This window comes from Erinaceus europaeus, chromosome 11, assembly GCF_950295315.1.
Source record: "Erinaceus europaeus chromosome 11, mEriEur2.1, whole genome shotgun sequence".
Lineage (NCBI taxonomy): Eukaryota > Metazoa > Chordata > Mammalia > Eulipotyphla > Erinaceidae > Erinaceus > Erinaceus europaeus.
The window spans coordinates 18,701,535-18,718,664 of record NC_080172.1 but is presented as its reverse complement, the minus strand read 5'-3'; the positions used below and the strand labels follow the sequence as shown (position 1 = coordinate 18,718,664).

At 37.8% G+C, this 17,130-nt stretch overlaps 1 protein-coding gene across 1 annotated transcript in view; it reads left to right on the top strand.

The window, feature by feature from the left end:
• Positions 1-17,130, top strand: part of KIAA0825 (KIAA0825 ortholog) — a 427,876-nt gene that overhangs the window by 149,105 nt on the left and 261,641 nt on the right. Inside the window, exon 13 of the mRNA XM_060201180.1 lies at positions 1,237-1,376. Coding sequence (XP_060057163.1) covers positions 1,237-1,376 — 140 coding nt within the window. The remainder of the gene's footprint in view (positions 1-1,236; positions 1,377-17,130) is intronic.

Sequence of the window (17,130 nt, the reverse complement as noted above, 5' to 3'; positions counted from 1 at the left end):
GCCCCCTCAGGCTTTCCTTTGGCAGCACACTGGTTCTTGTCTTACATGTTCCTCCATGTTTGTGCCAGTTTCTTTTTTGAAAATGCCTGTACAATATAGGTTTCTGTTCACCCCACACCCTTGATACTCTGGTCATTTAGTTAAAAAGAAAAGGAGGAATTGTTGGTATGTTTCATATTGGTTTGGTCTCCTTCCCCCCGCCCTCTGGGAGAATTGGTTTGGCCCTTGCTAGTTTCGCACCTCACTTTCTCCCCACCCCCGGAACCCCTACAGAGTTCCAGGGTTCTTGGCACAGCCGCATGAGGGGATGCAGGACAGATCCGTGTGGTGATTAGTTTTAGGGTCTCTCTCTGCTGCCAGAGGAGAAAGAGAGGAGAGCACATGTTTGTCTGCTCGTGAATAATGCTTCTCTGCCCAGCTGTGTGTCTCTGGTCGTCTCTGTCTACTGCCTCGAAGCTAACCCTGCCTGCTGGAGCTCCAAACTTTAACGACATATGCCTTTGTATATTAGGGTGGAAACAGAGAAAGCCATAGTGAATCCTCCCTTTGCTCCATATTTGGAATTGCTCTAAAAGCCAGAACTATGTGGTAATACCAAAGTCATTCAGGACTCTTGAGTTGGTGAACTAGAATGTTAGTCCCAGAGTTAAGTAGTTTACCATGTCTCCTTTCACCTGTTAAACACTGTTAAAAGAGTGTTCTGATAATTACATGTTGACTTAAGGTTTTACATATTGAATAATTAGATTACTGTTGACCCTTGTCAGATGCTTTGAATTCTTTTAGTTCTATCAACACCGATAATACATGGCAAATTACTAAGTAGCCCATAACCCACAGTGAGGTCCTTCCTGAATAATGAAAGGAGTGAATAGCACATAGTAGGCCTTGTACATTTAGTGAATGAACAAATAAATACACTTAAAATACATGTACAAATAGTTTTTATATCTTCTATGAAGCTTGGCATAGGTCTTTGGAAAAAAAGCATGAATTTTTTTTCGTATTGGTTTTAAATTTGGCAGGCTATCAAATGTTACTTTACTTTTAGCTAGTTGAGGTTAAATGTAATTCCTTCCCTGAACAACCTTATACTAAATAAGCATGATAACATTTTCAGAGTAACCTGAGAGGAATTGATATTGAAAAGAGTTAGCATTACATCTATACTTTAAGGCTATTAATTTCATAGATAAACTAACTTCATTTCTCCATCTTTATCTTGCATTTTGAAAGGACTCCATCAGCTGGACAACTGACACCTGAGGGTCAACTGAAATTGCTCTTAGCCCAGCCAGGTTGTAATTGGAATCTGTTTCTGGAAACTCTACTGAAACATGACGCTCTTATATTAAGAATCTTGCTGAAGAGCTCAAGTAAGTATTTGTAGTTATAAGAATGATCTGAAGAAACCCGTCATTGCTCAAGTTGAATCATTTTTCCATATTCTTCTCTCCCATTTACCTTGATGTTTGCTTCTCAAAAGTCATTTGCAAGTCACATAAAATTATTTGGTGTGAACATTTCACTACGCCAAGTAGAAGTCTAGTAATAGCCCCTCTCAAAAACCCTGAATCTACCACCAAGTAATACTATTTGGGTTTTATTCTCACAAAGTTCAGTTAAAAGCAATATTTAGTTCTAGGTTGTAACTCCATTTTCCTAGAGGGAAAATTGGCACTAAGGAAACTACCTCCTTAAGTAGCTGCATTTATTCTTACATATTGGATGTCAGGTCTACAGCCATACCAACCTGAACACACCCGATCTCGTCTTATTGGATGTCAGGCATTGTGCTTGACATTTCACATTTGTTATCTAATAATATGACCTTATAAAAGATATGCTACTGTTGTCTGTATATTAATAGTAGTGACGTTGATATGTCAGATAATATAACTTGCCTGGAGACACACATAGCTAATAAATGGTGGAGAGATCTGGATTCTTAACCCAACCAGAGATTTCTGTCCCCTGCCTTTTGTGTATAAATACTCATGCAAATTGCATGCTGGAATTGGTTAGGAGTGTCTGGAAAGACTGTAATCTGCTTATTTTGGAGTTGGGTCCATCAAGATGTCCTAATGCATATGCATTTAAAAGATCTCTCCATGTTGATATTAGGGTTTATTGCAGTTTTTTTTTTAATTTTATTTTTTAATGTTTATCTTTTTTTAAAAAAACATTTATTCCCCTTTTTTGCCCTTGTTGTTTTATTGTTGTAGTTATTATTGTTGTAGTATTATTGTTGTTGGATAGGACAAAGAGAAATGTAGAGAGGAGGGGGAGACAGAGAGGAGAGAAAGATAGACACCTGCAGACCTGCTTTACCACCTGTGAAGTGACTCCCCTGCAGGAGGGGAGCCGGGGGCTTGACCCAGGATCCTTTTGCCGGTTCTTGCGCTTAGTACCATCTGTGCTTAACCTGCTGCGCTACCGCCCAACTGCCTTAATTTTTATTTTACCAGAAAACTTGTCAACTCTGGTTTATGGTGATTTCTGAGATTAAATCTAGTACCTCAGAGCCTCAATCCTGAAAGTCTTTTTTGTAGAATCACTATACTGTCTTCTAGGTCCTTATCATTAAATTTTATATTCCTCTTCATGTGAACACAGTGTTTTACATAAAAAGTCCAGTGACTTGCTAATCACTGTTTAGTTAGGATAGTAAAATACTGAGCATTCAGGCAAGCAGACTACATGACATGGATAGTATCTGACTTGACTTGAGAATTACTCTGATATAATCATTAAAACTTGTAGACATGGTCCCAGAAGAGAAATTGTCTCCAGTCAATAAAATTCTGCAGAAAATCGATATAACCTGAAAAATCGATTTAGATCCACTACTTGACTACACTGTTAAATAAACTAAGTAAAGAAAGAGTAATTACAGTAATAAATATTTAACTATGTTCCTACAAATGAATCCTACTTTTACTTAAAAATATTATATCTAACTTCTGATATATATATATTGTCTTCTGAGAATCGGTTATTGAAGGTACCATAGTCTGTGACTTTCAGTTATGTTTCTTATGAAGTACAGAAATTTATCCAACCTTCTCAAATACCCATCATTTTATTTATTTGTACCAATATCACTTTATTGAGGGAATGCTGATTTACAGGGTTCTTGTTGTCACAAGGACACATTTTCACATCTCCTTAAGATACATATTATTACATTTCACCTTCAAACAAGCCATCAATTTTTCTACCACAGGGATTTAATTAAGTCCAAAATCCTCTTCTAAGTCTTTATGATAGATTATAGCCGAGTGAGGATTTACTCTGCATTGTCCTTTGCTTAGAATATCTATATTTTTTCACAAAAACTGTTAAGTGTCTGAGCAAGATTACATAGGTGCTATAGTATTATCTTGTACTGAATTTTATAAGCTACTTTAATAACCATAAGGATTAAGTAAAAGAATTTAGCATCAATTGATTGACCAACTTGTTAAGTTCCCTTAGTAGCCTTGCCACTTTTAGTATCAATATAACCATCTAATCTTATTGACTAATGTGGAAATCATTATGTCCATTAAAACTTCTATATGTTTTGCAGAAAATGCTTTTTCACTTGATTAGAAGTCTCAAAATATTTTAGACATCTTTAATGATTTAGAAGTTTTATATTTTTTAGGAAAGTCAATTTTAAGGTAAATTATGGTCTTTCATGTAATATAATTATAAGTTTTTATGGGAGAGTTTCTCTTTAATAAATTATGTACTTTTCATCTACTTGATAAAAATTCAACTTTGTGTTAGAATGATCAAAAATAAAATGAAGAGTTATTAATTACATACTTTCATTTTAATTTTTAGATTAAAAAATTATGATGACAAATTGCTTACCTGGGAGGTTGCCTGCTTTCTCATATGCTAGACCCAGGTTTAACTCTGATCCCATCATGGTGGAGGAAGCTTCAGTGCTGTTCTCTATCTCTCTCTCTCTTTCTCTCTGTTTTTTATTATTATCTTTATTTATTTATTGGATGCAGACAGAAATTGAGAGGGAAGAGGGAAGGGGGAGATAGAGAGGGAGAGAGACAGCTGTAGACCTGCTTCACCATTCATGAAGCTTTCACCCTGTAGGTGGGAACTGGGGGCTCGAGCCTGGGTCCTTGTTTATTGTAACATGTGCCTGCAGCCAGTTGTGCCCCTCCCTCTTTCTGAAAAATCTGGTTCTGGAGCAGGGGAACCTTCATGATTACATGAAAAAAAAACACAGTTTTGGTGACAAGGATCCAATTCAAGAACCCATTCATGAAGTATGCATTCTACCACTGAGCTACACAAACCCTATGAGAAATACTTTAAGACAAAGTTCTCTTCATTCAACAAGACATGATTAAATTTTGTAAAGTAGAGAAGTTTTCTGTAGAAAACCATATATTATGAAGTTTAAAGCACCCAAGGTTTGTCTCATAGTGAGAGCTATGTCTGTAGCTTTTGTTTTTGTTTTGTGTAAATGATTTCAGAATGTCTATTTTCAAAATAAATTAGCATGGTACATGAAAATAACTGTCTTGTCATCAGAAAGGAAAGTATTGAGGATTAAAAAATAGCAAAGGTTAGTAAAAGGTCGTACGATTTTAATTTATAATATATGCCTCACAGACATCAAGTCTCTAGGAGGTGCAATCATGTTTTTACTATATGTAAATAATTTTTCTTGTATAAAAAACAAGTAGCATTTTGAAAAGTGATTACACAGCTAAAAAACATGATAAAGATAAATTGATCTTATATGGTTTGTGGTTTATAACATTGTTTGGGTATATACTTATTGTTTATTGGTTTTATTTCTAAGTAGACCAACAAATTTGAAGGAAAAAAACCCCAAAAATGAAACTCTGAACTACAAATGTTTGAATAAGTGTTTACAATTGTAAGACACTATTTTAGATTACTGACTTAAACCAGGCTGATTGTTTTGGTAATTACTCAGACCACAGGATTTAACCAGTCTCAAAGGAAGAAATATTTGACAATTTCCCAATTGCTAACAGGTGGCTCTTTTCTGCTGGTGAGATTTGAATGAAGTGTGACTAACATTCTTTCCTTTACCCATTATCTAGGAATGATTCCCAGTGAAACTTCTTGGCTTCTGCGGATATTTGGTTTTAACATAATGATAACAAACTAGCAAAACATATTATTTAACATGCTCCAGACATTGTTTCTAAGTAGTTTAAAAATATTCCACTCATTGAATCCACATAGCAGCTCTGTGGTAGAGCCCCAATTTTACAGAAAAGGAAACAGAGACAAATATAAATTTAGTCACTGGGCCATGGTTCACATGTGAAAAAGCAAAATTGTATATTGACAGCTGGCCTCTGGGGACTGCTTTTACCACCTATACCACAAGATATCTAGTTAGAGCCACAGGACATTTTCCACACTACAGGAATTCTCCAACTCATGGAAACTAACATTTTGATAGTATATTTAGTGTTTCCAACTTTGTAACAAAGTGCCTTAAAAAAATTAAGATAATGATTCTGGGTCCCATACTCCTAGAGGGATAAAGAATGGGAAAGCTATCAAGGGAGGGGATTGGATACAGAGTTTTGGTGGTGGAATTGTGTGGAGTTGTGCCCCTCTTATCCTATGATCTTGTCAATATTTCTATTTTATTAAAAAAAAATTTTTTTTAGAAAATCAAGAAACAAATACAAAGAAATTAGTTAAAGAACTGAAGTCATTTCAAATTCTCTTGTTTCAAATTCTCTTGTTGCATAGTTAATATTTTCCTGATGTTTTGGATGCCTCAAAGGCAGAAGCTGAGTGATTCGTTATGCTTTGTCTCTGTGTATATTGTTTCATTTTGTAAGTTTACCCAAAGTGCCATTTGATGACATTGTTGGATGAGGTGAGCAAAAGTAAAAATATTTTCCCTCTTGGTACCGTTAGCACTCTTAATATTGATATCATACATAGATAGTTTTTACTAATGATGACATAAGCACTCGGGGTTTACTTGATGTTTATTTCTTTGCTGAATTTTTTCCCTGTTTTTACTATGAACAGCAGAACCATGTTTGTATATGTTTGACTTATTTTATCCAACCAAGATTCCTATCTGAAAGTAACAGTAAACTAGCTTAGAGGTATCAGTAGGGCTCCATAGAATTATTACAGTCCTAGAAAGAGTTATTATCTAGGTTATGGTAAATCTTCATGGTTCTAGAGTGTGATTACATAAAACAAGCCTTCTTTGTATGGAAGTGCACAAATCTATCCTTTCTTTTTCCTTTTTTTTTTTTTTTGCCTCTAGGGTTATTGTTGGGGCATGCATGGTGCCAGCACTACAAATCCACTGCTCCTGGAGGCCAGTTTTTCCTTTTTATTGGGTAGGACAGAGAGCAATTGAGAGAGATGGGGGATAGAGAGGAAGAGAGAAAGATACTTGCAGACATGCTTCACTACTTGTGAAGCTTTCCCCCTACAGGAGGGGAGCTAGCGTCTTTGTGCTTGGTACTATGTGTGCTTAACTGGGTGTGCTACTACCCACCTGACATGAAATTTATTTCAAACAGGCTTCCATGTGATACTGCTTCCATTGCTAGTGGTCTCTGGACCACCTTTTGAGTAGCAAGTTCACAACACAAGGTATCTGTGACTGTAGAAGGCAAAATAATTTGAGTATGTGTCTAGTCCTTGTAATGTATTATATACTTTTAAAAAATGTAAACTTTGCTTACTAAAAATATTTCTAGACCTTTATATTAGGAAGTTCACAATCACGAGAAAACATAATCTTATTCAAATACTACTCTGATTGAGTCATTCCCCTGCTAAAGAAAAACCAAAAGCAAAAACACTGCTGAGTGCCCACTTTTTCTAGGAAACAGACCCTAGATGTTACATGCTGTTTGTGACATTCTTGTCTAACTTACCTTATGCTGTTACCAGCCAATTTAACAAGTTCCAACACAGGACTGTGTATATTCTGGTTCTGGTTGTGCATCCTAGATTTGTTTACTTGTAACAGCAATGTCCCTACATAAGTTTCCTGAGGGGGCCCAGAGGTAGCATAGCAGATTAAATGCACATGGCCTAAAGTGCTAGCATAAGGACACCAGTTCAAGCCCCTGGCTCCCCACCTAGGGGGGGTTGCTTCACAGGTGGTGAAGCAGGTCTACAGGTGTCTATCTTTCTCTCCCTCTCTATCTTCCCTTCCTCTCTCAATTTCTCTCTGTCCTGTCCAAGAACAATAACAATAACAATGACAACAACAATGACAACAAAATGGAAAAAATGGCCTCCAGGAGTAGTGGACTTGTAGTGCAGAAACCAAGCCACAGTACTAATCCTGGAGGCAAAAAATAAAAGTTTCTTGAGTAAGAAATAGCTGTTCTAACACCAAAGGCCTTCCAGTTGTCCGGTATGTCAAATACCTTCGCACTATAGAACACTTTTGCTTGCTTTTTTTTTTTTTTTTAATTCCTAGAATCTTCTTCAGTTTCTCTGAAGACTGCTAGTCTTCTATCAGCTTCATTATGACTCTCTAGGAAGGCATCTTCAGTCTCCTAGAAGCTCCCATTAAAATTCCTTTTGTAACATTTGTCAGGATTGTAAGTGGAAGGTTAATTGATAAAACTACATATGTAATGTCTCAGTCACTGCAAGCTTCAGGTGAATGGGGACAGATCACTATTGTATTGGCCATATTTTTAAAGCTTCAGACTGGTTCTGTGCACGCAGAATGTAATTAAAAATATTTGTTGAGTGAATGGATAGAGGCCAATTAAATTTCTATAACAACACTGTTCCTTGTATTGATTTTGTTATCCCTCTGTACTTTGGTCTTACTTCTAAATAGGATACGAATATTGGCATATTAAGAAGTAAATAAGCATAAATTTGTTGTTTGGTACTTAGTAGGTTCTTAAATTAGTCTTTCCTTCTTTCATACTGAATCCCTGGGAAAATATGCCTGACTTATTCTTGTGTCACTCTTCCTATACCCTCTATTCAGTGGTCTCTTCCTTTCCTTCTCTGTAATCCTCCCTTCCATCTAAGTGTAAGTTTAGTGTCTTTTAGGAGATGAGATGTCTCCTTTGAATACTTGTTTTATTGGGAAGGAGTGTCACTAATAGCTATCATGCATGTAAATGTGAGAAGTGAACCAAATAGGTATCCCCAAATCCTTCCTGCAAGCTATAGTAATCCTTGGGAACCTTTGCATATACAGCTTGGGAAATTGTACGAATTTTTGATAGGTTACCTCAACTACATGGATTGAGGTTAGCCTGATGTGATAGTGACTGAAATATTTTGTGTTCTATCTCTTTGTGGGAGCAAGATAATATTTAACATAACTCTAGTCTTTAACAGTTCATGTGCTTCTAGTGGTAGCATGTAAAAATGATTAGGCATAATATTGCAAGTGATAATATTTTGGTGAATTCATGTCATGTCTTTATTCTAACAACTCCAAGCAATTTAACATTATTTCATTTATGATCCTTAGATTATTAGGACTATTTTGCAGATGAGGAATCTTCGATACAGAGAAATGGAGTAAATTGCCCACTTGATGTTTAAGTGATCATTGTCAGGAAAAAAAAAAGCCATTACTGTGTTATTTATTGTTTCTAAATATATTCTAAAATGAAAATATGAGACTTTGCAGAGATGATTATTCTAAGAAGTAATTTCTCCTTAATTTCTGAAAATGTTTGGATAGTTGAATTTACAGATGCATTACCTATGCAACTAATATTTTATTTCCATCAACTGGTTTACAAGGCACTATTCTCAGCTACAGATATAGTACTAACCATACCCTGCCATATTGTCTTCATATGCTAAAAGACTAATTTCTGGGACTAAGTGGGAAGAATTTACTATGAAATAAAATAATATGTATAAATGAGGTAGTTAATTTGCTTATAAGTGTTTTCTAAAATGGTGATTCTTGCAGGTTATTGCTATATTAGAGCACATCAAGTACTGATGAATCTCTCTTTTTTAAAAAAAAAAAAAAACAAACCGGGAGTCAGGCGGTAGCACAGCGGGTTAAACGCACGTGGCGCGAAGCACAAGGACCAGCATAAGGATCCTGGTTCGAGCCTCTGGCTCCCCACCTGCAGGGAAGTCGCTTCACAAGAGGTGAAGCAGGTCTGCAGGTGTCTCTCTTTCTCTCCCCCTTTCTGTCTTCCCCTTCTCTCTCCAATTTCTCTGTCCTGTCTAACAACAATGACATCAATAAGAACAACAATAATAACTACAATAAAAAGACAACAAGGGCAACAAAAGGGAAAATAAATAAAATAAAATAAAAATTTTAAAACGATTTTTTTAAATCTTTTTTTAAAAATATTTATTTTATTTATTTATTCCCTTTTGTTGCCCTTGTTTTATTGTTGTAGTTATTATTGTTGTTGTCGTTGTTGGATAGGACAGAGAGAAATGGAGAGAGGAGGGGAAGAGAGAGAGGAGGAGAGAAAGCTAGACACCTGCAGAACTGCCTCACCGCTTGTGAAGCGACTCCCTTGCAGGTAGGGAGCCGGGCTTCGAACTGGGAACCTTATGCCGGTCCTTGTGCTTTGCGCCACCTGCGCTTAACCCGCTGCGCTACAGCCCGACTCCCTAAACGATTCTTTTTTTTAAAAAAAAATTTAACATTTATTTATTCCCTTTTGTTGCCCTTGTTGTTTTATTATTGTAATTATTATTGATGTCGTTGTTGTTGCATAGGACAGACAGAAATGGAGAAAGGAGGGGAAGACAGAGGGGGAGAGAAAGATAGACACCTGCAGACCTGCTTCACTGCCTGTGAAACGACTTCCCTGCAGGTGGGAAGCTGGAGGCTCCAACTGGGATCCTTCCGCCAGTCCTTGTGCTTGGCACCACCTGCACTTAACCCGCTGCGTTACTGCCTGACTCCCATAAAAAAAAAAAAGATGCTATTAGAGAAATAATGATTTACAAAATTGTTGTCATCAGGCTTTGGATAGTATGCTGGTTTGCCACATATGATGCCCAGATTTCAGTACAATCCCCATAGCACTGAAGGAAACTTTGGTGTTGCAATCTCTTTTACTTTCTTTCTGTCTTGCTGCCTCTCTGTTGTTTTCACATGAATAATATTTTTTAATTCCCTTTAGTCTGTCTGCACACCACTCCCACTTGCAGCTGAAGTCTTTCTCCACAATGGACTGGTGTTTTTTTTTTTTTTTTAATTTCTTCATTGGGGGATTGTTTTACAGTAGACAGTAAATACAATAGTTTGTACATGCATAACATTTCTCAGTTTTCCACATAACAATACAGCCCCTACTAGGTCCTCTGTCATCCTTTTCCAGGACCTATTCTCTCCCCCCTACCCACACCAGAGTCTTTCACTTTGGTGCAATACACCATCCTCTCTCTCTCTTATACCTTTCCTCACCTCAGCCTTTAATTGCAATGTTGCTGTATACAAATTGAAACGATATTTTTTGAGTGCTTACTGTGTACCAACACTATAGATATTGAGGACATAAAGTGAATAAAATTGATAAAGGCCCCTGAAAAATAAAAGATATCGATCAGTAGATATTTACAGTCTATGTGGTGAGGAGAAACTCTTCTGAAAAGCTGACACTGTTACTCTCAAATGATTTGGGAATAGATGGAAGAAAGATAATATTTTGTGACATGAAATTTTGGAATGTCCATATGTATACTTTCTTCCAATATTCCAGAACAGGAGACTGTAAACCTGTTCTATAGAGGGGCTGATAGGAAACAGTTTAAGATTTGTTAGCCACATAGTGTCTATCACAACTACTAAACTCTACCAGCACTGCATGAAAGAATTACAAACAAAATACTCAAGGGAATGAACAGGGCTGTTTAGGGGAAGAAAAAGTTTTTCTCTCCTCTCTTAAAAATCCTTGGATGGATTTGAAAATTAAATGATTGAGGAAAGAAAAATGGAAGAAAAGTATAGATATTTATTTAATTAAGACTGGTGTCTTCTGGCATGGGAAAATATGAAAACTCCAAAAGCAGAATGTTTTTAAACCAGAGTATATTTATGCTAATTTTGATGGCAAGTGGATAGTTATAGAGAAATATGATTGACAAAGAAGCATCTAAGAGTGGTAAATTGAAGAAAACATAGTGAGACCTATTAGTTAAGATTTGTCATAGCATTCCATTGACATCAGAGTTAAAGACTCTGATTTCCACTATCACTGGGAAGGTACTTCTCATGTGAAGGTTTTAGGACCTGTTTCAGAATAGAAAACTGAGGAGTGGCAGCAGTGAAGGTCAAAGTGACTTTGCCATTCTGTTTTCTCAAACCCCTTCAACTTAAAACATTTAAAATGCCAAGGCACCATATTTTTTAAAAATAAATATTAAAAATATTTTATTATCTTTATTTATTTATTAGATACAGCCAGAAATCAATTGGGTAGAGCTGGAGAGAGAAGAAGAGACATCTGCAACCCTGCTTCACCAGTTGTGAAGCTTTCCCCTGCAGGTGGGGTCTAGGGGCTGGAACCTGGTTCCTTGCACATTGTAACATGTGCACTCAACCAGGTACACCACCACCTGGCCCCCCCTTTTTAAAAATTTTATTAGTGATTTACTATTGATTTACAAAATTATAAGATGAATGTAATACAGAGGTATAATTCCGCACTGTTCCCACCACCAGAGTTCTGTGTCCCCATTCCTTCCACTGGAAACTACAATAGTTCTCCCATGGTCACAGACATGAACTGACTATTATTTCTATAACTGTCTATCTACATTTATATACATTTGCCCATTTTTCCCATGGCCCTGTCTTCTCTTCCTTTTTTTTTTTTTATAATTTATTTCTTTATTGGGGAATTAATGTTTTACATTCAACAGTAAATACAATACATGCATAACATTCCCCAGATTCCCATTTAACAATACAACCCCCACTATGTCATTCATCATCTTTCATGGACCTGTATTCTCCCCACCCACCCACCCACCCCAGAGTCTTTTACTTTGGTGTAATACTCCAATTCCATTTCAGGTTCGACTTGTGTTTTCTTTTCTGATCTTGTTTTTCAACTTCGGCCTGAGAGTTAGATCATCCCATATTCATCCTTCTGTTTCTGACTTATTTCACTCAACATGATTTTTTCAAGGTCCATCCAAGATCGGCTGAAAACGGTGAAGTCACCATTTTTTACAGCTGAGTAGTATTCCATTGTGTATATATACCACAACTTGCTCAGCCACGCATCTGTTGTTGGACACCTGGGTTGCTTCCAGGTTTTGGCTATTACAAATTGTGCTGCCAAGAACATATGTGTACACAGATCTTTTTGGATGGATGTGTTGGGTTCCTTAGGATATATCCCCAGGAGGGGAATTGCAGGGTCATAGGGTAGGTCCATTTCTAGCCTTCTGAGAGTTCTCCAGACTGTTCTCCACAGAGGTTGGACCAATTGAAATTCCCACCAGCAGTGCAGGAGGGTTCCTTTGACCCCACACCCTCTCCAGAATTTGCTGCTGTTACCTTTTCTGATGTATCACATTCTCACAGGAGTGAAGTGATATCTCACTGTTGTCTTTATTTGCATTTCTCTGACAATCAGAGACTTGGAGCATTTTTTCATGTGTTTCCACTGCAGAATACTGGGGCACAGTATTCTGCAGTGGAATAGTATAATGCCAGAGATGATGATCGTAGTGTGGAAGCGCTCGCGCCCCATGAGGAGCTGGCCAGTCTTGCAATGATGTGATTCCTTGCGCCCACCTTTGCTGCAGTTTTTATGAGATGCTCGTGAAATGACAGGGTGCGATCGAGAGTAATGCCAAGATAGACTGGCTGGGCTTCATGCCGGATTCTCGTATCGTCAAACTGCACATTAAGCTCACACGAGGCCGAGGCATGGTGTAGATGGAAAGCAGATGATACTGACTCATATGAAATAAATAAAATCAACAAAAACAGGTGACAGACTGGATCCAAATGCTGGATTGCAGTTGTCAACCCCTGTTATAGAATGATGTGTAGCACTCAGGTTCTTAAAGTGGCTTGATTACTTTACTGCAAGAAGATACCTGACCATAGCTCTAGTATGGCACTTTTAGCTTATCTCCCAGTGTTGAGCAGATATTTCCACTAGCAAATAGAACTAGGGCCTGCCAGTAGAGGAGCAGAATTCCCCTTTGAAGTAGTGTTAACTCCACATTGTATAAACTTTGTTTATTGCGAAGTCCAGCAGGAACTCCAAACTTAGATGTCTCTTCCTCCCACAACTGCCAGCTACAGAATTTAGACCAATGAATCCACATATGCTTAGTGGTCATCAGACCTCATATGCAGTAGCACTGATTTGTCTTCATACAGCTGGTTTAAGAGGATATTGACCATTGAAAAGTCAACACAGAAAAGTGATAAAGATGTTAGAAGCCAGTTTATATCAGGCAAAATGAACTGGGCATGTTTAACTTGGAGAGAAAACACAAGTGGGTACAAGATCTTTAAATATTTTAAGTATTCATGCAAAAAAAAAAAAGCCCAAGCAAACAAAAGTAAAAAACCAAACCCAGGCTATCCAGTTCTGCAAGTGAGATGCTTGGGAATAAATTTGAAGGAGCTAGATTTTGTCCATTAGACAGTCAGAAAACCTGAATTCTCATCCCTGAAGATAACTGCAGAACTTGTTTACAACTCTGCCCTTCTTTTTTCACTAAAGTGACTAGTCTAGATTTTCTTTCTGATAGCTAGGGTCTATGCTTCTTTTAAATGCAAAATAGGTTGGTAACCTGAGCTTTCCAACTGAAAGACAGGCTGCTTTGAAGGTTAGTAGATATCCCACTAATAAAAGCATGTGAAAAGAAACTAAGTCACTGTTATCACAAATAATACAGGGCTTCTTATTCATTTACTCAGCAAATATTTATTAGCCAGTTTTCACTTACCTTCCTCTAAGATGCTTACCAGCTACATTTAAAAAAAAGTTTATTTATAAAATGGAAATATTGACAAGACTATAGGATAAGAGGTGTGCATTTTCACACAATGCCCACCCCCAGAGCTCAATATCCAATCCCCTCCCCTGATAGCTTTCCTCTTCTTTATCCCTCTGGGAGTATGGACCCAAGGTCATTATGGAGTGCAGAAGGTAGAAGGTCTGGCTTGTTTAACTGCTTCCCCAATGAACATGGGCACTAGCAGGTGGATCCAACTCCCAGCCTGTTTCCCTCCCTAGTGGGGCAGGGCTCTGGGGAGGTGGGGATCCAGGATACATTGCTGCCCAGGGAAGTCTGGTTGGCATCATGGTAGCATCTGGAACATGGTGGCTGAAAAAGAGTTAGATAGTAAAGCAGAACAAATTGTTGACTAATCATGAATCTAAAGGCAAGACTATTGCAGATAAATATTTGGGAGTCTCCATTTTGGAAAAAGCTAGTAGGTCTATTTTAGGTATATTCCAAGGGGGCCATGACTTTACTAGTATTTGCCTGTGCCTGACATGTAATATGCAGTTGGACCCAGGTTATTGTCTAAGTCATAGTTGGAAAAAGGTCTAGAAAGCTGCATCAGGGAAGAGAGTAGCTCCCAAATATGGGGAAAGTTATATACATAATATTGACTGTAAACCACATCGATTTGATCTGGGGCCCATATTCAGCATAGGAGCCTATGTAAACTCTGTGTCCCTGTAGGTCTGAGCTCGCATTCTGTGGTCATGGGTAGGAACATTCCAGCTACATTTTTAAGCTTTATTTATTATGAGAGCAACAGTGAGGGGGAGAGAAGAGAGTTCTCAAAAGAGCAAGAGCCCAGAGTATGGCTCAGCTGTAGCATCTTGAGGGGCATGGGGCCTTGGATGTTGAACCTATGGCCCCTGGAACATAAGGCTTGCAAGTCTGTCCTCTAACAATTTTAGCTATTTCCCCTATTATATCACTATGGTTCTTAACCAGATAGAAGTTGGCATAAATCTGTGAATTACAAGTCAAAATTGTTAAAGATCTATTTTGGTAACTACCACTAAAGCAAAATCTCTTTGCTCTACAAATGATTTAGTTGAAAGAAATTAAATCTAACTTGGATTAGCAGTCCTTTGTTTTCCACTTGACAAACTTACACAGACTAGCCTTTTGTGCTTCTACCTTGCTTTCGTTTCATTGAAACTATTCACTTTTATTTGCAAAATCTAAAAGGCTTGCAGTTAATGTCAGAATTATTTGCAAATATCAGAACCTGAACACCTAGATTTCATTTTATGGATTATTAGCCTTGCTAGATGTAACATTAGAGACAGGTTTCATGGTCAAAAATGTCTGGAAATACTGTATAATAAAACCCCATATTAGGGGAACAGGGTACTGGATAATTCAAAGTTCTGAGACATTCTGCTGTAAATACTAGCACTTCTAGGACATAGAGAAACAGAGAAATCTGCAGCACTGCTTCACCACTTGGGAAGCTTTCCCCCTGCAGGTGGGGCCCGGAGACTCCAACCTGGGTCCTTGTGCATTGTAACATGTCTGCTTAACCAGGTGCACCACCACCCGGCCCTGTTTAGCTGTAGTTTGTACAGAAGCATTTAAGAACATAGAGCAAGAAAATAACTTCCAAGAAAATACTTGAAAAAAGAGATTCCTAAGAGATTAAAAAGAAAAAACACATGTTTAAGGACCATTTCAAGGGACTTCTAAATATTTTGCCAAAATAAATTAATGGGATGGGGGAGTAATCAAGTCATATTTAACAGAAAGTTTGTAATTCAGTGATAGGTTTTTATATTTAATGTTACACCTTTGTACAATCCCCTGCAAGCTGTTCAGAACAAATTTTAAGTCAGATTTCAACTTTATTTGAACATTTTCATGGTGAATTTACTCCCTAAAATGATGTTCACTGATACCACACACACCCCCCTTTTATTGGGTATTCATTCTGTGGTGCTGTGTCTAGGTGTTCAATCCCTGTTTTATATGCTGCATTTCCAAATCTTGTACTTTCTCTGTGGTATTTGTGTCTCAAGTCTTTCAACCTCTTCCCTTTGGTTTGGGATTGCTCGTTAGTGCTGGCTAATTCAAGCATCTCTGAGCTTATGGCACACTCTTCCACAACTGCCAAATCCATTTTAGTGACTCAGCAGGAGCCTGTCATTAACAACATTCTTGTAGAAAATAAAATTAAGCAGTCTTGGAAGGCACAGTGCTAGTGTACTATGTGTGTGTAAATCTTTGGTAGCAATAAACGTGGCCTCCTGGTGGGTTGGTGGTCAAATTCATTGCTTGATATGTCCCTTCCTTTGAAGCACTAACAAGTCCATTTCTCAAGAGGAATTAAAAACATTGTCTGCAGGGATGGGTGGCAGGGGGAAGCCATTCAGAAAACAGTCTGCTTCTAAATCCTTGTTTGTTTGTTTGTTTGTTTAATTATTTATATAATGTATAAACCATTTATAGAAAAAGGAGAAAGCAGATGGAATTCAATGTAACATCTTTATTATTGGTAAAGCCTGAGTCAGACAATATGGCTTTAAATATGTAACTTGACAACAATGCTTTCCAAAATTAAGCTGATAACTCCATTCTTCCAACAACCCCACCATACGCCCCCAAACTACCACTGAGCTGGATTCCCAACAGTGATAGAGGGTCTCTCACAGACTTAAGAGGAAAGAGCAGGCCAGAATGCCACACCCTATGGTCAAGCAACCCCAGACTGAGCCAACCATGTCCAATTTTCCCCTACTCCCTCCACCCCCATGACATACCACTGAAAAGAATTCCACCTCCTTCTTAGGATTGAATGGTATGGAGAGACTGGAGTGTGGTTTCTATGGGAACCAGGGGGTAATCATCAAGTCCAGGCCTAGGTGAGATGTAGGTCTGATAGGAAAATAACCTTTTATTTAAAAAAATTTTTTAATTATCTTTATTTATTTATTGGATAGAGACAGCCAGAAATCGAGAGGGGAGGGGTAGTAGAGACGGGAGAGAGACAGAGAGACACCTGTAGCACTGCTTCACCACTTGCAAAGCTTTCCCTCTGCATGTGCGGACTGAGGGCTTGAACCTGGGTCCTTTCACATTGCAACAACATGTGCGCTCAACCAGGTGTGCCACCGCCCAGCCCCCAGAAAATAAACTTTTGGGAAAGATTAT